Raw genomic sequence first — 27,689 nt, forward strand, 5'->3', positions numbered from 1 at the left:
AATTCCAAGCTTCCCCAAGCACCAGGGGTCCAGACAGGGTCACCTCAGCCACCTCCCAATGCAGAGGCCAGTGTAAAGACGAGCACAAGTGACGTACCAGCTGAGGCAGAATCTGCAGCACATCTGGTCCACCACAGGGATATCTCCTGGATGGATGGGATGGGGGTGCCCACTCCTTCCCATTGGCCCCAGCTTAGCAGACAGAGGCTCACGAGGGCTTCAGTCCTAGGAGGTGACGGCCCTGCCCCTTCTGTTGACCCACCTCTATCCGTCTACCTGGAGTCCCTGGAGGGCAGGCAATGTCACCATTGGTTCGGGACATTTTAGGTATCAAAGTGAGCACTGGAGACAGATTCTCGTGGGCCTGATGTTTGGACTTTGCACCAGTGTCCCTAAAATCTCCACACAGGCTGGTTGTTTTATTTTACTTTTAAAACTTAAAACATTTTAGTAAGCACGGCATCTATTTAGGGTGTTCAGCACAGTGATGTGAGGCACGCGTACCAGTGACATGATGGCTGGAGCCAAGCTCTGGACCCGCCTTCTCCCTGCTCGGTTACCGTCTGTGTGTGGTCGTAGCACCTGAGATCACACACACTCAGTCCGGGGCTGTCGGCAGGTCACCATGCTGGGCACCAGGTCTCCAGGCTTCCTCCTGCGTCACCGCCACGGTGTGCCCTGTGACTGACACATCCCCACCCCACGCCGTTCTGTGCTTGGCTTCTGCCTGTTCTTCAGATACCACACGTAAGTGGGACCACACAGGCTCTTCTTTGTGTGGCTGGCTTATTTCACTCAGCATAACATCCTCCAGATCTGCCCGTTCTTTTTTACAGCTGAGCAATATTCCTTTGTATATACGTCACTCATTGGTTGGACACTTAACCTGTTTTCCTGACTTGGCCACTGTGAACAATGCTGCCACGAACGTGGATGTGCAGAGGTCTCTTCCGGACAGTGATTTCCTTTCCCTTCGGTAAATCCCCAGGAGTGGAATTCCTGGATCTACGGGTGGGTCTATTTTTAACTTTTTGAGGAACCTCCTTACAGTTCTCCACAGTGACTGCACCAGTTTACATTCCCACCAAGAGTTCGGGAGGGCTCCTTCTTCTCCACATTCTCACCAACACTTGTTATTTTAGAATAATGAAGATTTCAACAGTGCCCTCACTGCCAGTAAAGAGCCAGGATGCACCTGGGGAGCTGGGTGGTCTTTTAGCCTGGGAGGAAATAGCCAGAATGTCCTGAAATTCATTGAGTGTGGCGAACCTCTCCCGACCACCCACTTTCCACCAACCTGAACTGCTGGCTTGTAGGAATACTCCGCAGGAAGTTAGGGACAGGGGACGGAAAGGCAGACGGAAAGGGATGAGAGACACAGAAACGGGGAAGATGCTGGAGAGAAGGTGCTGTGCAGGGCAGGGAGGCCATGGTGGAAATGGGTCCCTGCAGCCCAGGCTGCTCTGAGCAGAAGGGTCACAGAGACGCTGTCACAGTCCATCATGTGGGACCAGCACCTTCCCAGCTGCTGTGAATGTTTACGGGGAGAGGGGCCATTAGACCCTCTGGTCTGTTGGTGTGTCTCAGGAGGACCTGATCCAGGCCCTGAAACTGCAGTCGCTGTGACTGTTAGTAATGACTCATGCCAATGGCCTTTGAGTGTCTGTGGGTGTTTCCTCTGTCCACACTCACAGTAGATTGCGTGCATGTCAGGTCTGACAGCCCTGAGCACGTAAGGGGACGCAGCCTCTTCCAAGTTTCACTTTCTCTTCCATTTCTCTACTTGTTTCACAGACACCAGGAGAATGCAGGGTGAGAGCAGAGCAGGGACACTGCCGAGGGCAGAGCAGCACCCGCCTGGAAGCCCACAGCCATCCACAGCCGTGTGGAAGAATCATCTTGCCACCCATGCAGACGTTCCCTCCAGGGAGGATGTTATAGGGCAATAAGTCAAAAGTTCCACTTATGGGCTTTCCCCTGAGATAAACTTCCAGCTACGTAGGATCTGAATCCAGAAAGATCCCAAGGGAAACTCTCCTCTTCATGTTCCAACTTGGATGAGAGCTTCCCTGGCTCCAGTCTTGTCGTGCAGCCTCTCAGGGCATCAGGGGCTCAGCTGCACCTGCTGCAGGCCTGGGCTCCCCTTCATCCTCCCTGGGAAGTGGCACCCCGGAATTTTTCTGCAGGTGCACCTGGTCTCCCCAGGAGTGCTCAGCCTCGTCTCTTCCCTCCAACTGCAGTACCCTGTAACCAGGGCAAGGGGGTCCCAGAGGAAGATGTGGGACAGAGGCCCCTGGGTGTGTGCAGGGGTGTTGAAAGAGGGTGAGTGCATGCTGAGGGGCAGATGGGTGCATGCAGGAGGGCAACTGAGTGTGGGCAGGGGGCCAGTGGGTGCATGTACGGAGGCAGGAGGGTGCGTGCAGGGGGGCCAGTGGGTATGTGCAGGGAGAGTGAAGGTCTGTGGGTGCATGGAGAGGTGCATGTAGGTGTGTGCAAGGGTGCCCATGGGTGCTTGCCAGGGGCAGGGGGGCAGGTGGCTGCGTGAAGGGAGGAGTGACAGTGGGTAGGTATAGTGGGGCAGGTGGCTGCGTGCAAGGAGCTCATGGGTGCATGCAGGGGGCAAGGGGGCAAGTAGATTCATGCAAAGGGGCAGGCATGTGGGTGCAGGGGTCAGGGAGACAGGTGAGAGCATGCAAGGGGGGCAGGTGGGTGAGTGCACAGAAAGTTAAGGTGGGTGAGTGCATGCAGGGGGACAGGTGGTGCATGCAGAGGGTCAGGAGGGCAGCTGCAGGTGGGCAGGTGGGTGCATGAAGATAGGCAGGGGGAGGGTGAGTGGTGCAGAGGCCAGGGGGGTAGGTGGGTGCATACAGGGGGCCAGGTGGGTGTATGTAGGGGGGCAGGTGCGTGTGTGCAGTAGGGCAGGGGAGGCTTGTGGGTGCATGCCGGGAAGCAGGTTGATGAGTACAGGGGGGCAGGTGGGTGCATGCAAGGGAGTGAGTGAGTACGTGCACTGGGGCAGGGGACAGGTGGGTGACTGCAGTGGGGCTCCTGAGTGCATGCAGGGGGCGCGTGGGTGGGTGTATTGAGGCTGGTGGATATGTGCAGGAGCGGTTGTGTGCTTGCGGAGGGGTGTTTACAGAAGGCCAGGGGAGGCAGGTGGTTGCATGCAGGGGGAAGGTGGGTGCCTTCAGGGGGAATGAAGGCAGTTGGGTACCTGCAGGAGGACTGTTGGGTGAGTGCAATGGGGCAGGTGGGTGTGTGCAAGGGAGCAGGGGCATGTGGTGATTGCAGGGGTGCTTGTGGGTACATGCAGAGGGCAGGTGGATGGGTGTATTGGGACAGGCGGGTGTGTGCAGCAAGGTCGGAGGAAGGTGGGTGCATGCAGGGGACCAGGTGGGTGTGTGCGGTGGCAGATGGGTATTTGCAGAGGAGCAGGTGGGTGTGAGCAGGGGACAAGTGGGTCCGTGCAAGGGTGTAGGTGGGTGCCTGCAGAGGGAACGAAGGCAAGTGAATGCATGCAGGGGGACAGGTGGGTGAGTGGAAGGGGCAGGAGGGCAGATGGGTGCATACAGAGGGGCAGATGAGTGTGTGCAGGGGGAGTGAAGGTGGGTGACTGCATCCAGGGGGGGCAGGCGGGTGTATGCAGGAGTCCAGGTGGATGCGTGAAGGTAGGCAGGGGGGCAGGTGGGTGCATACATGGGGCCACAAAGGTGCATGCAGGGGGTCAGGTGGGTGCGTGCTGGGGGAGGTGCATGCAGGAGCATGTGGGTGTGTGCTCGGGGGTCCACAGGTGCTTGCAGGGAGGGTCGCATGCAGGGGTCAGGTGGGTGCGTGCAGGGGGGCAGGGGGTGCATGTAAGGAGGCAGTGAGGCTGGTGGTGCGTGCAGGGGGGAGTGGAGGCCAGTGGGTGCGTGTAGGGGGGGCACTGAGTTCAGGCCCATCCTTGTCCTGGGGTCAGTCCCAGGAGAGGTCTTGCTGGCTCAGGGCAGTCCTTGCTGCTTGAGAGTGTGGTGTGGGATCCAGCAGGGGATGCTTTGCCTGCGGGGTCTCTTGCTGGATTTCACAGCTGGCTGGGTAAAAAAAGAATGAGTCAATTAGAGAGTACAGATCCAGATCAGAGCGAAGGCAGTGAAATCCTCTTTCTGTTCTTCTTGGCATCTCCACTGTTGACACTTTACCCATCATGATGTCCCTTTGGGGAGGCAGTGTGGCAGTTTGTGTACCTGAATTGTGCAGGTGCAGGCCTGTGACTGAGCCTGTGTTGAGTCATCCCTGCAAACACCTGCAAGGATCCTCATAGAATGTGCTCGGCCGCTGTGAGCGACAGAGAAATCACAGCGACCGTCTCCATGTGGCCCACAGGGACCAATACACGATATGGCACCTCTTCACAGGGACACACGTGGCTTTCGTAGAGAAGGATGTAAATATGGCCAGACATGGGCAGACGCTGGCTTCCATGATCCTGGCATAAACAACATTACGGCAGACTAGGCATCTTGAAACAAGGCACATTTACTATCTCATCGTGTCCGTAGGCAGGAGTCCAGGTGAGGCTTAGCTGGGTCCCCTGAGAGGAAGGTGTGAGCTTGGGCTGCCCATTGAGGCCCCCACGAGGCAGGACCTACCTCCTCACTCAGGCCTGTTGGCTGCTCAGTTCCTGTGTGAGTCAGACTTCCTCGACATGGCCACAGGCTTCCTCAGGCCAACTGGGGGAATGTGTCTGCTGGAGACGCTGTGACACTCTCATGGGACATAATCACATATGTGTATCACCTCTGTTGTGTTCCCATGGATATCAGGAGGCAGGGATCCAGTCACACCTTGAGGTCTGTCTGCCACAATGCCCATAGCATAGGTTCTAATTTTCAGAAGCAAGAGAATAGGAACACAGTAGAGATGGGTAGCTGACCACACAGATTCTATGGAACCTTGCTGTTGCCAAGCAGGGGCTCCAAAGCTGGACCTCAGTCCTCAGCAATCACCTCTCGCCAGTGGCATGTGACTGGGTCCAGCAAGTGTCATTTCTGGTCTGGAGGGTCAAGAAGTATGTGTGACCCTCCCGTGGTCTCTGTCCCCACCGGCCAAGTGAATTGGAGAGCCAGCAGGACAGGGGTCTCGAGTGAATCCCTGCTTAGAGGAGAACCACCAGGCATATTGTGTCCTCCACGATGTCCTCCCTCTTGTTTAGCTGTGCAGATTTTAGGATTTATTTAAGATAGCAGCTGGTGTTGGCTTAAATGACATGCATGGCATCATACAGTCCCATTTAAAACCTCTGCATGCGTGTGTGTGTGCATGTAGGTGACAATACGGATTGTCCCTTCTCATCATCAGGGGGCAGAACCACTAGCTGCCTCCTCCTATGCAACCAGGTACTCCGAGACTTACAGTTATACAATGATCAACATGTGTTTCTGGGGGTCTGCAAATTGGGAGAAGTTGGCTGGGTGGTTTGGGCTGTGGTCTCATCTGAAGGGCCAGAGGACTCTCTTCCCAGGTGGCTCCCTCCACAGCTGGTTCCTCTCCATATGAGGCTCTTCGCAGGCCTGCTTGGGCATCCGCAGGGCGTGATGGCTGGCTTCCCCCAGAGACAGCCTGGCAGGATGATGTCTTTTATGAGGATGTGTGTGACCTGCACAGTCACATCTGCAAGGTCCTATTGTGACACGGGTCAGTGCTGCTCTGTGTGGGAGGGACATGACAGAGCCTAAGGACCAGATGAAGGGGAGGCTGGTGCCCTTTTGTCCATCACCACCAACTGCCCACTATAAGTAGGAGAGCTCAAGAGAGGAAGCTCTTACACCCCCACACCCCAAATCCAAAGTGCACCCCAGCTCTGGTCGGCAGGTCCTCCCCAGAGATGCCTATTGGGGTGATTATTCTGTCTCCACATACTAGTTTGGACGACCGGCCAGATCACTGTCCAGTTACTCCCCAGCCCCAGAGGTAACCGCCTCTCCTGGCCTCCAGAAGCAGGTAGAGGGCTGGGCTCCCAGTGGGGGTGGGGAGACATTTGGCCAATGAGACTGTGCCCCTAGCACTGGCATCTGCAAGCTGGCGTGGCTCTTCTCTGTGCTCTGTGGGACATCCCCAGAGATCTGATTTCTGTCTGCTGTCTCTGGTCATGGTCTTTGGCAAAGGGGGTGACCTGGGATCGTCCCAGACTTTATTTCTTGCCAATAAGGAGGATCTAATACCCTGAGACTCAGATCTGCAGTCTGTAAAATGGGCAGGATAACACCCACCTGTCTGAGCTCCGTGAGCTCCGTGTCACGGTGATAACACGGGGGATGGGTGAGGAGGTCCAGGCTGAGGCTGGGCTCCTGGCAGGATCCCGCTGTCCATGGGAGGAGAATGTGATGGCCCATCTTAGTGGGCTGGGGGAAGAACTGAGAAGGCACAGGTTGACTTGTCACAATGCTAGTGGCATAGGTAGGCACTTATAATTCAAATTCTGACCCCAGAATTTTGTTTGGCACACAAGCCTGCTGTGAGCGTGGGCATGTTCACATCATCTTCACAACCACCTACCATGGGCGTGAACATACCCGGAGGGCTGTTAGCAAAGCTGATATCACAGAAGAGCTGCTCTGCACCACCGAGGCTGTCCCACCCCCCATGCAGCGTGTGAGGGTGGGGTGGGTCACCTTCATGTTGCGTACACGATGCTCCATGCCCAGCAGTCCAGTGTGGCAATGCTGAATCCTAAGACAGCCGGCCACAGCCAGTCCCTTTCCTTGCTCATGACATAAGCGACACTGTCTAATCTTCATCACTGGGTGGCCCGACTGGCCAGGGAACTCGTCCCTGGTGCCACGGCCAGCTGGTGGCATCCCCAGGTCCTTCAAGCCGTAGCCTGCATAGTTAGTGTAAGGCACCTCTATTTGGGAGATGGAGCCTTTGCATGGGGAGATACCACAAGGCTGGCTCTTCTAGAACTTTCAAGTTGCTATGCTGACAGATAAATCAGTGGTGATACCTCAGAAGGCTGATAAGATGCTCAAGGTAGGTTTCACTTCAGTGAGGGTCTGTGACTTGGTGCCTGGAAGGGTGGGGGTGGGAAGGATCCTGCAGCCCTGCGCCAGCTGGGCCTCTGATGGTGGTACCTCCACTGGCAGGCTGGGGTTTGCATGACACACAGCCATCCAGCCAGGAACAGCAGCTTTGTTTCAGAGAAAACCCCACACAACCGACAAGGGGAGGAAATTGGGGAACAGAGGGCAGAGCCAGGCCCTTGAAATGACTCCATCCAGTGATTCCTAACTGCCTCCCAACCTCATGTGCTTTTTGCCTTCGGAACATTTATGGAATCAATTTCGCCACTGCTCTCTGGGTGCATCTCTGTTCTCTGATGGCTCCTGGAACTCAGCCTCCATGTTCTGACTTATTTTCATTAGGGGGCACTTCAGTGATTAGTAATGCTTATCCATGCGGTTTTATGATTTAAAAAGTAATATTGATCTACTAGAAACTTCGAAATTTGAAACAAGCTTGGTCACCCCTGAAATGCATGCGAGCGTCAGGATCAGACCCGCAGATGTCCCACCACCACCTGCGGGTGGGGAGATCCAAGTGTCCTGCTTGGAGAAGGCTGCCCCAGAGCTTCAAAGGCACCTCCAAGGGGCGGTGAGGTCAGACTTCACGGAGAATCAGACATCCAGGTAAACGAGGCTTCGGTTAGGACTGGATCCCTAATCCCTTCCTGGGATCCAGGAACATCAAGGGAGGGATCCAGGGAACATTAAGCGGAAGGATCCTCAGAATCTTAGCATCCAAACTGGGTGTCTTCCATTGAAGAGTCAATGGGTTCTTTCAGGAAGTTCTCATCATGAATAATAAAGCTGTTCGCCTGGATCAGAGTCTATCATTAAGAATATCTTACGGTTTGTTTCCCTCTCTCCTCTTTTTCCCCCTTTCCCATATGTTCATCTCTTTTGTTTCTTAAATTCCACATATGAATGAAATCATATTTGTCTTTCTCTGACATTTCGTTTAGTATAATACATTCTAGCTCCATCCATGCCATTGCAAATGGCGAGATTTCATTGTTTTTGATGGCTGAGTAGTATTTCAATGTATATATACACCACATCTTCTTTATCCACTCATCAGTTGATGGACATTTGGGCTCTTTACATAGTTTGGCTATTGTTGATAATACTGCAATAAACATCCAGGTGCGTGTACCCCTTCGAATCAGCATTTTTGTATCCTTTGGGTAAATGCCTAGTAGTATAATTGCTGGATCATGGGGTAGTTCTATTTTTAACTTTTTGAGGCACCTCCATACTGTTTTCCACAGTTTCTGACAAGTCTGCATTCCCACCAACAGTGCAAGAGAGTTCCCTTTTTCCACATCCTCACCAAAATCGGTTGTTTCCCGAGTTGTTAATTTTAGCCATTCTGATAGGTGTGAGGTGGTATCTCATCGTGACTTTGATTTATACTTCCCTGATGATGAGTAATGTTGAGCATCTTTTCATGTCTGTTAGTCATCTGGATGTCTTCTTGGGGAAAAAAATATATACTAATGTCTTCTGCCCATTTCTTCACTGCATTATTTGTTTTCTGGGTGTGGAATTTTATAAGATCTTTCTATATTTTGGATACTAACCCTTTATCCGATATATCATTTGCAAATATCTTCTCCCATTCTGAAGGTTGCCTTTTAGTTGTGTTGATTGTTTTCTTTGCTGTGCAGATTTTATCTTGATGAAGTCCCAATAGTTCATGTTTACTTTTGTTTCTCTTGCCTCTTGTGTCATGACTAGTAAGAATTTTCTCTGGCTGAGGTCAAAGAGGTTGTTGCCTGTTTTCTCCTCAAGGATTTTGATGATTTCTTGTCTCACATTTAGGTCTTTCATCTATTTTGAATTTATTTTTGTATATGGTATAATAAAGTGGTCAAGTTTTATTCTTCTGCATGTTTCTGTCCTGTAGTACTTTGTTATGGTAGACCCAACAAACTAATACAGTATCACTAAACCTGGAAAATTGTCAATCAATTCGAAGCATTACCTTAAAATATTTATTTTTCTTTTTCTCTTTCTTCTCTTTCTGGTGTTTCCATTGAGCATATATTACACCTTTCAAAACTGTCCCATGGTTCTTGGGACTATTCCCTTCTGCTGTTTTAATTCTTTTGTCTTTTGCATTTAAGTTTTGAAACTTTCTATTAACTATTCTTCTGACTCATGATTCTCTCCTTAGCTTAGTTCAGCCTACTGGTTAGCCCATCAAAGGCATACTTCACCTCTCTTACAATGTTTCCTTCCTCCTGGTAGGTGAACAGTTATGTTATTGATTTGAGATCTTTCTCATTATTTTAAGGTAGAGGTTTACAGCTATAAATTTTTCTCTAAGTATTGCCTTCACTCCATCCCACAAGTTCTGATATTTTGTATTTTCACTGTAATTAATCTCTATCACCAGGAAGATTCTGAAGTAGCAAGAGAGCACAACCCACCTTCCTATGTTAAGTTCTCCCACAGACAGGTTTTAACTCTAACATTCGGCCAGAAGTGAAATCACCATTTAATTTCACTGAGTAAAGAACTTCCTGGAGGAGGGGAAAGCACAAAGCTCTTTCAAAGAGTCATGTTATGTTAGGGCCATACCAAAAATGATTAAGTGCTTTCCGCACAGGATGGGGCAAAATAAATGGAGGAGAAAATGATACAGTATACAAGTTTGACATATTGTGATATCCCGTTCAGTACTTACCAAAGGACTAAACTTCCACAGACTGCTTCAACACACGACTCATCATCTAAGTGCACACAGCCTGTCTTTCACTATTATGAACATCTCTGTAGCACAAGCAAAGCGTCCCTTAAGACCATAGACTCCCAGTACATGTGTCAGTGTTACAGTCTTCTAGGAAGAGGTTTGCTGAATTCTTTGATTTGAATGACTTACTATCAGAGCAAATCAAAGCTAGCAAATACTGGAATTTCCTGTGCATGGGAAAGCTAAGCAATATCATCAAGAGGTTAGTGTCAGGCTACAGACATAACTGACTGAAAGCCAACCTGTGCAAGACTTTGGAGGATACAAATGTGTTCTTCCATTGAGTATAAAGTGCTATCTTCTACAATACTGTATGAATACATAGAATTAATAGGGTTTTGAAGAATGACTACCAAGTGAATGGTCACTATACATAAATATTTATCACAGACATATGTGTTAATTGAAGTACAAAATAACCAATACTAGTCCCTGCTCTGACTATGGGGATAGTACCATTTATTATCCCCCTTCTAAAGGCAATATCCAGTTGAAGCTAATGAATAAAGTGCTACTGGAAAATACTGTTGCTGCCCAGGGTCAAAGTCATTCTTCCTTTATGACTGGGTATCTCTATCTAATAACATTGGTTTTAATTGTTGAAAACCACAATAAAAGTCTGGAGGGAAAAGCAACATTGTGTTTTATTTAGCATAAGCATAGGATTTTATTTATAAAATTTCCCCATATATCATCTCACTTATGACTTAGATATTTACAGATATATCTTCCAAGAAAATTTTAACTTATCAAGGCAAATATCTCACATCAGAGAGAGAGCTGTTGTTAAATTAATGGTAAATCAAGGCAAGGAGGCTGGAAAGTGTTAATGGGAAGATGAGTCATCTACTTATGATAATGATTTCCATAGTGTTTTAGCATCACCTTCCTCACTCACTTCCTAGCTCACTGTACTATACTATCTTGTTTTCTTCTCATCACTTACCATCATCTCAAATTGTATTTCCTATCTTTCTCCATGTCTCTTTTCTGTTTTCCTCTGCTAGCACGCAGGCTCCATGAGTATAAAGCTCTTGCTTATTTTGTTCACCACCCTGCCTCAATAACCTAGGACAGCAATGGTCACATAGATGGTGTTTTCCAGAACGAGCCTCAGAATTTGGAGTCATGAATATGGCTTTTGGATGGCCCTCTCCCTGTTTTGAAGATGGTAAATCAACACAGCAGAGAATTAACTAGAAAAATCCAAACATATTCACCATCTTCAATCTCCCTGTGCAATATGCACAGCCAACTCAAAACAGAAAGTCTACTTTCTATAGCTTCAGATTAAGAATCAGCATATTATGTAGTATGCACTAGATTGAGGTCAAAAAAGTTAATTTACCTCTTGGGTCTGGCACCTTCTTACTATGTAAATTTGGAAAAATCAGTTACAGCTTCTGTGCCTCAGTTCGCTAGGGTATCAACACCTGTGTGAAAGGGCTAATATACCACCTTGCACAAAGTAGGCATCTTTTTCCAATGTTTTTTAACTTGCCTGTTTCTACCTGGTAGGTTTATCAAAACTACTGACAGTATTTAGACAGTATAAAAACACAAAATGCTTGCAATTTACAAGCTTAAATAGAAACAACTTTTCTTTTGATCTTTGAGTTTTCACTGCAATCCATCTGGTCTCTGTGCCACCAACTCAAATGACAGACAACTCATTATTCGTAAGGGAGCACATTCAGTTGGGCTGCACATTGTCCAATTTCTACATCAAGTGATTCCACCATAACTGTTCCGTGTTCCCTAAAGTGTGAACCTCAGTTACCTGCCCAGGATCTACCTGAACTTTCTTATTGAGGAAGAAGATGTCTGATCCTACCCTGAAATTAGAGTTCCAATACACTAACCAGTGAGGAGGGTTTTACAGTTTTCATGGTAAGAGAAGAAAGGTTTGTGGTACACCCAACACAGAACTTCATTAATATCACCTTCAGACTGTTGTTTTTCTGAAATTCATCTCCTTCCTTCTTCTCCTGTCCTCTTCTTCCATTTCCCCCTTCTCCCACATTGCTTCCAAAACCACTCTCAGGCCTGGACACTTTCACCTCCAGCGTTTGGTTTCTGTGACCTCTCAGCCTAACAGAAGTCTGATGACAAGCCGACAGCCCTGGAGGAAGAAATTCAGGGACCATTTACTGTTCCTCACCATGTCAGCTGAGAGACCCCTTCCACGCTGAAGTAGCTTCTCTATTTCCTCCAATAAAAACAGGGCAGGAGGAGGAAGGTTACAGTGTGCATTTTGCTAGTAAATAGCACATTCTTCCAAACATCGCACCAGCATCATATCATTGAATCTCATTGGCATGAGCCAGGGAGACCCCAACAGGCCCTGACAGAACTCTCTCAGAAAGACCACTTGACAGAAGCAATGTCTGAGCACAGAAATGAAGCACTTGTCATTTCAGTCTGCAAAGTCTCACTGATTTTAGGAGACCTCCAAGTTTTTACTAAGGAAGGTAGATCGTGGGGGTGCCTGGCTGGCTCCGTCCATAGAGCATGCGACTCTTGATCTCTGGGTTGTGAGTTCAACCCCACCTTGAGCATAAGCGTAATCAAAACAAACAAACCAAAAAAGGTGGATTGCAAAATATCAGATCCATCCAGGTAAACTTCCCAAAACAAAGGCAGGTGGTTCTGACAGAAATGATATCTTCACTTATGGCAACTTTACCCCCAACTCTCTCTCACAAGTGCTTCTGCCCAAAATTTTGTAAAAGCACCTTTTCACAGTAACCTCGGCTACTGCGGTCATTTGCGTGTGTGTGTTTTTTTTTAATGTGCAAATACACAGTGAACACTTGAAAGTAAATCTTAAGACATCAGGATGCAGGTTATTAGGACTTGGATTTGGATTCTTATTTAATGGTTTCCTAAGTAAGGGATATTGATTTTTTAAGGAGTTTTCAGGGAAAAGCAGAGTGCACAAACCAAGAAGATGAGGATGTTGTGCCATAAAATAAATAACAGACACACTGACCCTAAACCAGTGAATTAATTTCTATTTAACCACAAAACAAAATTTTCTATTAATATTATAATTGCCAGGTATTTTCAATAACTTTGTCAGTTTTTCAGTCATAGCTGAAATCATTTTTTAAAAAATTATTTCATTTTGGTATAAGGTCTTAAAAATAAGATGGGAAAATATTAACCTAAGAGCCAGCAGTGTGGTTCAGCCACTAGTTTCTTCTTTGGTGACAAAAAGAATCAGACAAGACACCCTTGATGGGCCACTCTAAACATTTATACTGAAAAGACATTTGGGAAACAGCCCAGACTCTGTCCAGCATATCTGCCTCCCTTCTGCTGCACGGACCTTGGATGACCTAGGGCCCATGACCAAGGCCTGGAGGCCTTCACTAATAACCACTGATTAGGAAATCTGGGAAATTCTGATGATTTATTTTCTAAGATTTTATCATGTGGATCTAATCCAAGTTTATTCCATAAGTCTAAAGACAATGAAATACTCTCTGGAGCAGGAAGACTAAAAACCCAAAGAAAACACTTTTGACTCAAAATGTATATTGGTATAATAATTGATCAGTTCTTTGAACCCTGCCTAATCTTCTCAACATAGAAGAAATAGCTTCAATATATAAATAGGGTCTAAAATGGTAATTTAATTCCTTAATATTCATGATATGTCAAGCATTTTTAAATTGAGACAGTTTAATATACAGTATTACTAAATGAGTAAGAATATTATTATACAAAATCTTTAATTTTATATGAACACCTTTAGCACTTTAGGAAAAACACACATACATACACATGCACATCTTTTTGGAGGGTATGAGATAAGGATTTTCCTAAATAACTAAACAATAATAGACAATTAGAAACCGCATAAATTACTCATATTTAGGAAACATCCAGTTAACAAAACATCCAGTCTATGACCTGGCAAAGAGAATAATCCTATGTCAAAGGAAAGACATATTAGTATTATGTTTTAATGCTCTTTAAAAATCTACATAATTAAAAAAATTTTTTTTAATGTTTATTTATTTTTTTGAGACAGAGAGAGACAGAGCATGAACAGGGGAGGGTCAGAGAGAGAGGGAGACACAGAATCCGAAACAGGCTCCAAGCTCTGAGCTGTCAGCACAGAGCCCGACACAGGGCTCGAACTCACGGACCGTGAGATCATGACCTGAGCCGAAGTCGGACGCTCAACCGACTGAGCCACCCAGACGCCCCGAAAAAACTACATATTTAGATCTAGCAAAAATATGTTACTGGGATTGAAACTTTTTAAGACTCTTTAATAATAATATTAAAGCATTAAATTACTATAAGAGGAGATATATTTTGCAGTTTCACAAGAAAAATATTTTATGATCTGATTTATACAGAAAGAAAGAATTTGTCTTAAAATGGAGTCTTTTATTTACCTCTTCACACTGCTCATCAAAACATTGGACTCTTATGTTCAACATGACATAAGAACAAATGTTTTCTGAAAAGTTTCATTAAAAATCTCATTTTAATTGCTACTTTCATAAATGGCAACCACTCATTTCTTAAAATATTCAGTGTGAAGAACACTTTATCTTGGGTACACATTTACAATAGAACAGTAGCTTTAAAATAAAATATACATGTGGGTATCTGGATGGTTCAGTTAGTTAAGTGTGGTGCTTGGCTCAGGTCATGATCTCATGGTTTGTGAGTTCAAGACCCACGTTGGGCTCTGTGCTGACAGCTCAGAACCTGGAGCCTGCTTCGGATTCTGTGTCTCCCTCTCTCTCTCCCTCCCTAGCTTGTGCTCTGACTTTCTATCTCTCAAAAATAAATAAAAAACATTTTTTTAAGAAAGTGGTAAGATGGTAATTTTATGTTATGTGTATTTTTAACACAACAACACAAAAGAAAAAGTTAGCTTAGTAGTATTATCACAACTACAGTTATAATTTAATGTGTAACTTTGGCCAAACAAATGTTTGCATATACTTTGCATGAAAAATAAAATCTTTTTACCAAGCCAGGTGTAAGGCATTCTGGGAAAATACCTATGACAGCTTTAAAAAGTAAAAGCAAATAAAAGTCAACAGTATTCAAAGGGGAGAAAAAAGAATGAGAGTATGATCAATGAAAATATAAACAGGAAATTAAGAGGAAAAAACGAACAAAACCAAAAGTTGGTTTTTGAAAGATCAATAAAAATGATAAGCCTCCAGCCAAGCTAAATAAGAAAAAAAAAATGAGAAGACAAAAATTACTAATATGAATAAAACAAGAGACAACACACACAGATCACACAGACATTAAACAGATAATAAAGGAATACTTTAAATAATTCTATGCTCACAAATTTGATACACAAGAAGAGTTTTAAAATAGAAGATTCATCTATATGCTGCCTACAAAACAACTCACTTCAGAACTAAAGACACACAAAGACTGACAGAGAAAGAGAGGGGTTGAGAAAGCACAGCATCGAGTTTGCACAGGAGGAAAATCTCTCGGGACCATGGACCGGGGAGCAAGAGACACTGAATGTCGCAGGGGTTTTTTTTGCAAACAGTGTTTGGAGCTCGAACTCTCAGGTTTTGGAAGTGCACGACTTTCTCTGGAGCAGAGCCACGGCGTGGCTCCTGGGGAGGAGGAAGCTGGCCTCTGAGTGTACAGCATGGTGTAGGGATCTCTGGTGTGCACTGGGAGAGAACAGTCCCCTTCCTGGACACTTTTTGAAGAGGGTATATTGCCTCCCCAAGGACAAAAGACCCTGCAGGCACCAGCCAAATGCCTTTCATCAGCAGGGGACAGAGGTACCCCCAGAGGGAATATAACCTTTGCTGCTTTTAGAGGCGCTACACCACAGATTCTGTGCACTGTGCAGGAATGAGACTGTATTTCAGGGACAAAGGACTTCAGATACAGCGTCAAGAGGCTTTACTCTGGAGAAGGGGAGCAGATCTGCACTGAGCTGGGTCCTTAAAGATTTCAAGCTTAGAATCTCCCTCACACATCAAAGAAAAAACACGGAAGAGTTGTAGTGCGGGACGAGCTGACTGCCCTCGCTGTTCTGTGAGGGCTGCCTGAACAGTGAAGTTGTCAGATCCCCCGCCCAGGGACAAGAGACTGGGGAGGTGCCATATTCCCCCCAACACCAACACAGTGGGACTTCAGAGAGCAACACAGCAGCCCCCAGTGAAGGCGGGACCCACTCACACCAAACCCAACCCTCCATCCCTGGCAACTGCTTATTTACTGGGGCAAGACTGGCTCTGGGTCTCCAGAACAGCACGCCCAGCACCTCCCCATGCACCAAATGCACTGAAAACCCAGGGCTTCAAAGTGTCACCTGCAGTTCTGCTGGAAATAGGACCAGTCTTACGGTTTTTTTCATTTTCTTCTTCTTTTTTTCTTTTGGAATCTGGCTCAGTGTCTTGTCTTTTTTTTTTTTTTTTTTTCCTTTTCTCTTTTTTTTTGGATTAGGCCTTTTTAAAAAGTCATTTCTTTTTCTTTCCTTTTTCTTTGAAAAAAATCCTTTCTTTTCTCTTTTGAATCAGTCTTACAGTTTTTTGATTCTCTGTTTGGGTTTTTTTGTTGTTGTTCCCTTTTCTTTCCACTTTTTTGGGGATCAGCCTCCCCACCCCCCCCCCCCCGCCACCGCCACTGTTTTTTCCAGGCTTACTTCAACAAACAAATCAAAGCACACCTAGTTTAAAGGTCCAAACACTCCCCACGGCAAGCAAGGAGGAGTCTGCAGAGAATTGACCAGTGGGGAAGGACAGCCAGAATGCAACAGCAGAGTGCACACAGCATATGTCAGAAACACTTCCTGAAGTGCCAGACCCTGGACAGTGTATGACACCTTTTTAATATAGCAGTACTCCTGGGGGCAGGAAACATAACATGCTTTTAAAACATGCAAAAGGCAGAAAGTTAGCCAAAATGACAAGACAGAGGAATTCTCCCCAAAAGAAAGGTCAAGAAGAAATCACAGCCAGAGATTTGCTCAAAACAGATATAAGCCATATATCTGAACAAGACTTTAGAACAACAGTCATAAGACTACTAGCTGTGCTTCAACAAAAAGCATAGAAGACACCAGGGAAACCTTTCCTGCAGAGATCAAAGACCTAAAAACTAGTCAGGCTGAAATAAAAGATGTTATAACTGAGATGCAAAACCAACTGGATACAGTCACAGTGAGGATTGAAGAAGCACAGGAGAGAGTAGGTGATATAGAAGATAAAATTATGGAAAATAATGAAGCTGAAAAAAAAGAGGGCAAGGTAGTTAGTAGATCATGAGGGGAAACTTAGAGAACTTAGTGATTCCATGAAATGAAACACTATCCATACCATAGGAGTCTCAGAAGAAGAGAGGGAATAAGAGCAGAAGGTTTATTTGAACAAATTATAGCTGAGAACGTCCCTAATCTGGGGAAGGAAACAGGCATTCAAGTCCAAGAGGCACAGAGAACTCCCCTCAAAATCAACAAGAACAGGTCAACATCATGACATATCATACAGAAACTTGCAAAATACAAAGATAAAGACAGAACTCTGAAGGGTGCCTGGGTGGCTCAATCAGTTAAGCATCCAACTTCGGCTCAGGTCATGATCTCACAGTTCATAAGTTTGAGCCCTGTGTCAGGCTCTGTGCTGACAGCTCAGAGCCTGGAGCCTGCTTCACATTCTGTGTCTCCATCTCCCTTTGCCTCTCTCTCTCTCTCTCTCTCTCTCTCTCAAAAATAAATAAACATTAAAAATTTTTAAATAAAAAAATTTTTAAAAAGAGACAGAACTCTGAAAGCAGCTAGGGAGAAAAGGTCCCTATAAGGGTAGACACATAAGGTTTGCAGCAGACCTGTCCACTGAAACTTGGCAGGCCAGAAGGGAGTGGCAGGAAATATTCAATGTGCTGAATAGGGAAAATATGCAGCCAAGAATCCTTTATCCAGCAAGGCTGTTGTTCAGAATAGAAGGACAGAAAAAGAGCTTCCCAAACAAAATCTAAAGGAGTTAGTGACCACTCAACCAGCCCTGCAAGAAATTTTAAAGGAGACTCTCTGATCTGAGGGAAAAAAAAAAAAAGGAAGACCAAAGCAACAAGACTACAAAGGACCAGAGGACATCACCAGAAACACCAAATCTTCAGGTCATACAATGCCACTAAATTCCTACCTTTCAATAATCACCCTGAATGTAAGTGGACTAAAAGCTCCAATCAAAAGAAATAGGATATCAGAATGGATTTAAAAAAAAAAACAAACCCTAGATCCATCCATATACTTCCTACAAGACGCATTTTATACCTACAGACACCTGCAGATTGAACGTGAGGGAATGGAAAATCATCTGTCATGCTAATGGACATCAAAAGAAAGCTGGAATAGCCATATTTATATCAGACAAACTAGATTTTAAAACAAAGACTGTAAAGTTTGAAGGGGAGGGCAGGCAGAGTTAGCAGCCCCCGAGGCTCTCCTCTCCCACTGCTCATCCCTTTCTTCTCTTCTCCCCCAGCCTCTTTCTCTCTGTCCCATAACTTTTCTCCTGAAAACCCCTTATTTAGCCAAAGGAAAGAGGTAAGGGGAAAGCTCTCCCCTCCCCCCTCCAAACTCCCCCCCAATTTTTCCAATCCAGAGAAAGCAAGGGAGTGAGCGGGCACCCAGCTGACCACGAACCTGCTGTGCTGCAAGGCGGACCCCGTCTTCAGGGCCATGCCGGACGCCAACCTGCTCTACGGTGACTGCGTTTTACAGAACTTGCTCACCATCGAGGAGCACTATCTTCCCAGTGCTCCTACTTCAAATGTGTGCAGAAGGACATCCAGCCCTACATGTGCAGAAGGGTGCCACCTGGAGCTGGAGGTCCGTGAGGAACAGAAGTGTGAAGAAGAGGTCTTACCTTTGGCCATGAATTGCCTGGACCACTTCTTGGCTGGGGTCCCAACTCCTGGGTGCTATCTGCATGTTCCTGGCCTCCAAGCTCAGAGACCACCCCTCTGACAGCAGAGAAGTTGTGCATTTACACCAACAACTCCATCAAACCTCAGGAGCTGCTGGAGTGGGAGCTGGTGGTGTTGGGGAAGTTGAAGTGGAACCTGGCGGCTGTCACTCCTCACGACCTCATCTAGCACATCCTTCGCAAGCTGCCCCAGCCCAGCAAGAAGTTGTCTCTGATCCGCAAGCATGTGCAGACTTTCATTGCTCTGTGTGCTACCAACTTTAAGCTCGCCATGTACCTGCCATCGATGATTGTAACTGGAAGTGTTGGAGTTGCCATCTATGGGCTCCAGCAGGATGAGGACGTGAGCTCACTCACCAGTAATGCCCTGGTAGATCTGCTGGTCAAGATCACCAACACAGATGTGGACTGCCTCAAAGCCTGCCAGGAGCAGATTGAGGTGGTGCTGCTCAACGGCCGGCAGTATTTCTGTCAGGACCAGGGGGATGGGTCCAAGTCAGAGGATGAACTGGGCCAGGCCAGCACCCCTACAGATGTGCGGGATATTGACCTGTGAGGATGTAGTCTGGCCGCATGGGAGGGACGTGTTCACACTTGCTCTCTCCTTTTCTCTGGCTGTGTTTTGTTCTTTGTTTTAGGATGAAACTTAAAAAAAAAAAAAATTCTGCCCCCACCTAGATCATATTGAAAGATCTTTTAGAAGAGAGAGAAAAAAGTCCTATATAAATGGAATAACTAAAAGCATTTGGTGGCTATTTGAAGTACAACGGAAGGGAATCCCTTCTCTATGCAAACAGTTATTGTTTGAGTATGTTAAAAGTAATAGTAAAATGCTTACAGGAGACCCTGCAGACTAGCTAAAGAAAATGTACGCTGCAAATATGGGAACAAATTAGAGGAGGCTTTTTTTTCATGTTATGACTAGCATGTACACACCCCTTTTAGGATAATTTCAAGGAACTGCATATGCCATCTATGGCATCGTTAGATTGCGAAGCAATGAACTCAAGAAAGAATTAGAAATAAGGGATGTGAAGGGGGAGGGAGGACGAAACAATCTGTCAACGCGGTTGAACCATTTTGGATGTGGAAGCACCTTTGCTCTCGACTACCTGTTTGTTACTAAGTCAGGAGCATAGCTGAATCTCTAGTTGCGAACTCTTGCTGTCTATGGTAGCTGCTACCTAAAAGAGGTTTTATTTTGTCGGCTGGACACAGGTGATTGGGTCCTGGGTTTCACGTGTCTTTTTGACATCATGCTTCTTCTTCCAAACATGGTTCATGGCAGACACCACCATATTTTTATCAAAAGGGGCAATTTCGCTTTGGGCCATAACCAAAACTCCTATAAATGGAGGCAGATGGAGACCAAGGGTGGGATCTGGAATGGAATCTTTTCTCTTAATGTATTGAAGAGGGTGATGTGATCTTGGCATCCTTTATTTTTTTAAAAAAACTGATTTTTGGTGCTGATTGGCATGTCTCGTCTACAGCTTAGCGTTGTTATAAACCATTCCATTCAAAAAGCAGTTTAAAAAATTGTTCCCATGCATACCCCTGGCTCTCTGGAGGGCTCCAGGTCCTTCTGCAGGTGCCCCAGATTGAGCAGTCATGGTGTTTCCCGTTCCCAGTGAACCCCTCTGGTTAGGGCTGCCGGTGGAGTGCCTGAGGAGCCCAGGGCAGTAGGTGAGGGAGGCCTAGTGGTCCCCTCTGGGGCAGGTGCCACGTCGTCCCACAAGTGCCAGGCGCTAGCTTGGAGGCGCGGACGCGGTGCACAGGGAGGTGTGAGCCATCACGACCCAGAACTAGCTAGGGGGGTGGTGGCCACCCAGGGCTGTCGTTTCCCCCTGTGTGCATGCTTTGGTTCTCTTGCTTTTGTTGTTGTTGTTATTTTCTTGTTTGAAAAAAAAAAAGGAATGCAGGAGGAGCCAAGATGGCGGAACAGCATGGAAGCTTTCTGTGTGTCTCACATCCATGAAATACAGCCAGACCAACACTAAACCATCCTACACACCTAGAAAACCGATTGGAAGATTAACACAACAATCTGCACAACCTGAACCACAGAATTCAGCAGGTATGTAACATGAAGAGCTGAACTTGGGGAGCAAGAAGCCCTGAAAGGTAGGGAACCCCTTTTGCAGGAGGAGAGAGGACAGAGACTGGGGAGGGGGGGAGCATACGGGAAAAGCACCCCTCCCCAAAAGCAGCTGGAGAGAAAGTGGAAAATTGGAAACAGCTTCAGGGACTAAACTAAAAAGGGAGAGACGAGAAAGGAGAGGGTTTAAATTCCATTAAGACTGTAAACAAGGGGAGCACAAAGGCTGCAACTCCGCAGCTCGATACCTGGAGGTGCTCTGGTGGGAAAGGTGAATCCCCAGGAACAGAGTGGGGTCCAGGAGGTTCGTGGGCCACACGGGGAAAAGCGGTTCCACTGCTGGAAGGACATTTGGTAGAGACTGTTGAAGCCACCTGGTCCCAGCAGACTCCGGAAGGCAGACACATTCGCTGGTGCTGGGGCAAGGTTGTTGAGGGTGAAGCCTGGTGCCAGATGTGTGTTGCGATTTTCCATGGTCCCTGAAACACTGAGGCTACACTGTCTTGCGATTTTTTGGGAGGCAGGCTGGCACCTGGCTGCAGTCTCAGGGCACCGGCAGCAGCAGGGTCCAGTGGGTGTTCCTGGGTGCAGCCAACATTCGGCCATTGCTCATTCACCATTGCTCGTGAGACCCTCCCGCAGAGGGGCAGGGCGGGTCAAAGCCTCAGTCCTTCAGAAGAAAGGAGCCGGGGAAAACAGCCGCATCTGAGACAAAACTCGGGAGAGAGGTACTGCCTGGGGCCTGGTCACGGAGAGTCGAAAAGCGGGGAGTGGATGAGAGGTGAAGACAGAGGACGGAGCGCGATTTGCTGATCCAGGAGAAGAGACTGGGTGGCTGGATGGCGCCATTTTTCACCGCTCCCGCACATGCACATGCGCACCGACGAGCACCGCAACAATCCACCCCAGTAGGCTAGCAGCGCCATCTAGGGGAGAGTGGAGCTGTTACACCGAGCCCTGCCCAACTGGGCCAACTTTGCTCTTCAAGAACACAAACCTCACCGCCTGCTTAAGCTATGGGCTATAAAGAGCTACGTGGACTGGCCTCTAGGGGAATACAAAGCAATTTCAGTCCTACTTCAATCTGTTAGCCGGTTCATCTATTCATTTTTTTTTCTTTTTCCTTTTTCTCTTTTACAATTCTTTTCTTTTTCTTGAATACAGAAAGAGAAAAAAACTCATTTTTATTTTCAATTTTTATTAAAAACATCTGTCTTTAATTTTTATTACTATATTTTTTACTTTTGTGTAAATTTTTTCAAATTCTACTTTACTTCCATCATTTTATTTTAGTCTACTTCAGTGTACTCACCTTTTCAAATTTTCAATTTCCTTTTTTTCTTTCTTTTTCTTTTTTTCTTTTTCATTTTTCTTTTTCTTGAATGCAGAAAGAGAAAAACTTCATTTTTACTTTCAATTTCTTTTTAAAATATTTTTATTTAATTTTTATTACTATATTTTTTGCTTTTATGTAAATTTTTTCAAATTCTATCTTACTCCCATCATTTTATTTCAGTCTACTACAGTGTATTCACTTTTTCAAATTTTCAAACGATTTGGGTTTTTTTGTCTTTTCCTTTTTTCTCTTTTTATCTTTTTTCTCCTTTTTGTTTCTTTTTTCTTAAATACAGAAAATGAAAAAATTTATATTTCTTTTTAATTTTTATTAAAAATATTTTTCTATAATTTTTTTTCTATATTCTCTACTTTTGTGTATTTTAGTCTACTTTAGTGTATTCATTTTTTCAAATTCTCAATTTCCTTTTTTTCTCTCCCTCCCCCCCTTTTTTTTTGTTTGTTTCCCTAATCTGTCAAACCACTTCCTCCACTCAGACCAAAACACACCTAGGATCTAGCATCATCTATTCAATTTTTGTGTGGGTGTGTTTTTAATTTTTAATTTTAATATTTTTTTAATTTTAATGTTTTTAATTTCAATTTTTCTACCTCATTAATTCCTTTTCTCCCTTCAAAATGACAAAATGAAAGAATTCACACCAAAAGAAAGAGCACAAAGAAATGACAGCCAGGGACTTAACCAACACAGACACAAGCAAGACGTCTGAACCAGAATTTAGAATCACAATAATAAGAATACTAGCTGGAGTCAAAAATAGATTTGAATCCCTTTCTGCAGAGATAAAAGAAGTAAAAAATAGCCAGAATGAAATTTAAAATGTTACAAATAAGCTGCAATCACGGATGGATGAAGCGGTGGCAAGGATGGACAAGGCAGAACAGAGAATCAACTATATAGAGGACAAATTTATAGAGACTAATGAAGCAGAGAAAAAGAGGGAGATTAAGGCAAAAGAGCACGATTTAAGAATTAGAGAAATCAGTGACTCATTAAAAAAGAACAACATCAGAATCATAGGGGTCCCAGAGGAGGAAGAGAGAGAAATAGGGATAGAAGGGTTATGTGAGCAAATCATAGCAGAAATCTTTCCTAACCTGGGGAAAGACACAGACATCAAAATCCAGGAAGCACAGAGGACTCCCATTAGATTCAACAAAAACCAGCCATCAACAAGGCATATCATAGTCAAATTCACAAAATACGCAGGCAAGGAGACAATCATGAAAGCAGCAAGGGAAAAAAAGTCCCTAACCTACAAGGGAAGACAGATCAGGTTTGCAGCAGACCTATCTACAGAAACCTGGCAGGCCAGAAAGGAGTGGCAGGATATATTCAGTGTGCTGAATCAGAAAAATATGCAGCCAAGAATTCTTTATCCAGCAAGGCTGTCATTCAAAATAGAAGGAGAGATAAAAAGTTTCCCAGACAAACAAAAATTAAAGGAGTTTGTGACCACTAAACCAGCCCTTCAAGAAATATATTAAGAGGGACTCTCTGAGGGGAGAAAAGATGAATATATATATATATACACAGACACACACATATATATATGTATGTATATATAGATGTATGTATATATATGTATGTATGTGTGTATATATATATACATATATATATATATATATATATATATATATATATATATATATGTGTGTGTGTATACACACACACACACACACACACACACACACACACCAAAAGCAACAACAGATTAGAATGGACCAGAGAATACCACCAGAAACTCCAACTCTACAACCATCACAACACCAGTAAATTCATATCTTTCAGTAGTCACTTTAAACGTCAATGGACTCAATGCTCCAATCAAAAGACATAGGGTAACAGAATGGATAAGAAAACAAGACCCATCTATATGCTGTTTACCAGAGACCCACTTTAGACCTAAAGATACCTACAGATTGAAAATAAGGGGATGGAGAACCATCTATCATGCTAATGGTCAACAAAAGAAAGCCAGAGTACCCATACTTATATCAGACAACCTAGACTTTAAAATAAAGACTGTATCAAGAGATGCAGAAGGGCATTATATCATAATCAAGGGGTCTATAGATCAAGAAGACCTAACAATTGTAAACATTTATTCGCCAAATGTGGCAGCACCCAAATATATACATCAATTAGTCATGAACATCAGGAAACTCATCAATAGTAATACCATAATGGTAGGAGACTTCAACACCCCACTCACAACAATGGACAGATCATCTAATCAAAAAATCAACAAGGAAACAATGGCTTTGAATGACACATTGGACCAGATGGTCTTAACAGATATATTCAGAACATTTCATCCTAAAGCAGCAGAACATACATTCTTCTCCAGCGCACATGGAACGTTCTCCAGAATAGACCACATACTGGGACACAAATCAGCCCTCAACAAGTACAAAAAGATCGAGATCATACCATGCATACCGTGCATTCAGACCACAATGCTATGAAACTCAAAATCAACCACAAGAAAAAATTTGGGAAGGTAACAAAGACTTGGAGACTGAAGAACATCCTACTAAAGAATGGATGGGCTAACCAAGCAGTTAAAGAAGAAATTAAAAAGTATATGGAAGTCAATGAAAATGATAGCACCACAACCCAAAACCTCTGGGATGCAGCAAAGGCGGTCATAAGAGGAAAGTATATAGCAATCCAGGCCTTCCTAAAGAAGGAAGAAACATCTCAGATACACAACCTAACCTTACTCCTTAAAAAGCTGGAAAAAGAACAGCAAATAAAACCCAAAAACAGCAGAAGAGAGGAAATAATAAAAATTAGAGCAGAAACCAATGCTATTGAAACAAACAAACAAACAGTAGAACAGATCAATGAAACCAGAAGCTGGTTCTTTGAAAGAATTAACAAAATTGATAAACTGCTAGCCAGTTTGATCAAGAAGAAAAAGGAAAGGACCCAAATAAGTAAAATCAAGAATGAAAAAGGAGAAATCACAACCAACACAACAGAAATAAAAACAATAATAAGAGAATATTATGAGCAATTATACACCAACAAAATGAGCAATCTGGAAGAAATGGACAAATTCCTAGAAACATATACACTACCAAAACTGAAACAGGAAGAAATAGAACATTTGAACAGACCCATAACCAGTAAGGAAATTGCATTAGTAATCAAAAATTGGCCAAAAAACAAGAGTCCAGGGACAGATGGCTTTCCAGGGGAATTCTACCAAGCATTTAAGGAAGAGTTAATACCTATTCTCTTGAAACTGTTCCAAAAAATAGAAATGGAAGGAAAACTTCCAAATTTTTTCTATGAAGCCAGCATTACCCTGATTCCAAAACCAGACAGAGACCCCACAAAAAAGGAGAACTATAGACCAATTTCATTGATGAACATGGATGCAAAAATCCTCAATAAGATATTAACCAACTGGATCCAACAATACATTTAAAAAATTATTCACCACGACCAAGTGGGATTTATACCTGGGATGCAGGGCTGGTTCAATATCCGCAAAACAATCAGTATGATTCATCACATCCATAAAAGAAAAGAGAACCATATGATCCTCTCAATAGATGCAGAGAAAGGATTTGACAAAATACAGCATCCTTTCTTGATAAAAACCCTCAAGAAGGTAGGGATAGAAGAATCATATCGTGAGATGATAAAAGCCACATACAAGCGACCCAATGCTAGTATCATCCTTAATGGGGAAAAACTGAGAGCTTTCCCCCTGAGGTCAGGAACAAGACAGGGATGTACACTGTCACCACTGTTATTCAACATAGTATTGGAAGTCTTAGCCTCTGCAATCAGACAACACAAAGAAATAAAAGGCATCCAAATAAGCCAGGAGGAGGTCAAACTTTCACTCTTCGCAGATGACATGATACTCTATATGGAAAACCCAAAAGGTTCCACCAAAAAACTGCTAGAACTGATTCATGAATTCAGCAAAGTTGCAGGATATAAAATCAATGCACAAAAATAGGTTGCATTCCTATACACCAACAATGAAGCAACAGAAAGAGAAATCAAGGAATCGATCCCATTTACAATTGCACCAAAAACCATAAAATACCTAAGAATATATCTAACTAAAGAGGTGAAAAATCTATACACTGAAGACTATAGAAAGCTTATGAGAGAAATCGAAGAAGACACAAAAAAATGGAAAAATATTCCATGCTCCTGGACAGGAAGAACAAATATTGTTAAAATGTCAATACTACCCAAAGCAATCTACGTATTCAATGCAAGACCTATCAAAGTAACACCAGCATTCTTCACAGAGCTAGAACAAATAATCCTAAAATTTGTATGGAACCAGAAAAGACTCCAAATAGCCAAAGCAATCTTGAAAAAGAAGACCAAAGCAGGAGGCATCACAATCCCAGACACCAAGCTGTATTACAAAGCTGTAATCATCAAGACAGTATGGTACTGGCATAAAAACTCAGATCAGTGGAACAGAACAGAGAACCCAGAAATGGACCCACAGACATATGGCCAACTAATCTTTGACAAAGCAGGAAAGAATATCCAATGGAATAAAGACAGTCTCTTCAGCAAGTGGTGCTGGGAAAACCGGACAGCGACATCCAGAAGAATGAACCTGGACCACTTTCTTACACTATACACAAAAATAAATTCAAAATGGATGAAAGACAGGAAGCCATAAAAATCCTAGAGAATAAAGCAGGCAAAAACCTCTTTAACTTTGGCCGCAGCAACTTCTTACTCAACACGTCTCCGGAGGCAAGGGAAACAAAAGCAAAAATGAACTATTGGGCCCTCATCGAAATAAAAAGCTTCTGCACAGCAAAAGAAACAATCAGCAAAACTAAAAGGCAACCGACAGAATGGGAGAAGATATTTGCAAATGACGTATCAGATAAAGGGTTAGTATCCAAAATCTATGAAGAACTTATCAAACTCAACACCCAAAAAACAAATAATCCAGTGAAGAAATGGGCAAAAGACATGAACAGACACTTCTCCAAAGAAGACATCCAGATGGCCAACTGACACATGAAAAAATGCTCAACATCACTCATCATCAGAGAAATACAAATCAAAACCACAATGAGATACCACTTCACACCTGTCAGAATGGCTAACATTAACAACTCAGGCAACAACACATGTTGGCGAGGATGTGGAGAAAGAGGATCTCTTTTGCACTGCTGGTGGGATGTAGGAATGCAAACTGGTGCAGCCACTCTGGAAAAACAGTTTGGAGGTCCCTCAAAAAACTAAAAATAGAACTACCCTACGACCCATCAATTGCACTACTAGGTATTTATCCAAGGGATACAGGTGTACTGTTTTGAACAGGCACATGCCCCCGAATGTTTATAGCAGCACTATCAACAATAGCCAAAGTATGGAAAGAGCCCAAATGTCCATCTGTGGATGAATGGATAAAGAAGAGGTGGTATGTATATACAATGGAGTATTACTCGGCAATCAAAAAGAATGAAATCTTGCCATTTGCAACTATGTGGAT

The 27,689-nt window shown here is 44.4% G+C and overlaps 1 protein-coding gene and 1 pseudogene across 2 annotated transcripts; one reads left to right on the top strand and one right to left on the bottom strand.

Annotated features, from left to right (window-relative positions):
• Nucleotides 1-353: 353 nt before the first annotated feature.
• On the bottom strand, nt 354-18,616 carry LOC128772672 (uncharacterized). 2 transcript variants are annotated; one of them, XM_053888586.1, is made up of 3 exons: nt 18,448-18,616; nt 3,759-4,066; nt 354-3,371 (listed from the first exon to the last, which is right to left on the bottom strand). In XM_053888586.1, exons 2-3 carry the CDS (start codon nt 3,939-3,941, stop codon nt 2,601-2,603), a joined length of 954 nt encoding a protein of 317 aa, XP_053744561.1. In that variant the 5' UTR covers nt 3,942-4,066; nt 18,448-18,616; the 3' UTR covers nt 354-2,600. The 2 variants fall into 2 exon arrangements, with proteins under 2 accessions (XP_053744561.1, XP_053744560.1); XM_053888585.1 differs by lacking the exon at nt 18,448-18,616 and adding an exon at nt 4,224-6,249 and having other exon boundaries at nt 3,759-4,070.
• Nucleotides 6,955-19,478, top strand: LOC109273602 (G1/S-specific cyclin-D2-like; annotated as a pseudogene).
• Nucleotides 19,479-27,689: the final 8,211 nt, after the last annotated feature.

Source organism: Panthera pardus, unplaced genomic scaffold (assembly GCF_024362965.1).
Source record: "Panthera pardus isolate Hobbes unplaced genomic scaffold, ASM2436296v1 HiC_scaffold_23, whole genome shotgun sequence".
Classification (NCBI taxonomy): domain Eukaryota; kingdom Metazoa; phylum Chordata; class Mammalia; order Carnivora; family Felidae; genus Panthera; species Panthera pardus.

Coding starts and splice junctions, on each gene's coding strand:
- LOC128772672 (XM_053888586.1), bottom strand. CDS start 3,941: ATGGGCCTGAACTCAGTGCCCCCCCTACACGCACCCACTGGCCTCCAC. Junction 3,372..3,758: donor GAGCACACACCCACATGCTC/CTGCATGCACCT, acceptor GCATGCACCCAC/CTTCCTCCGACCTTGCTGCA.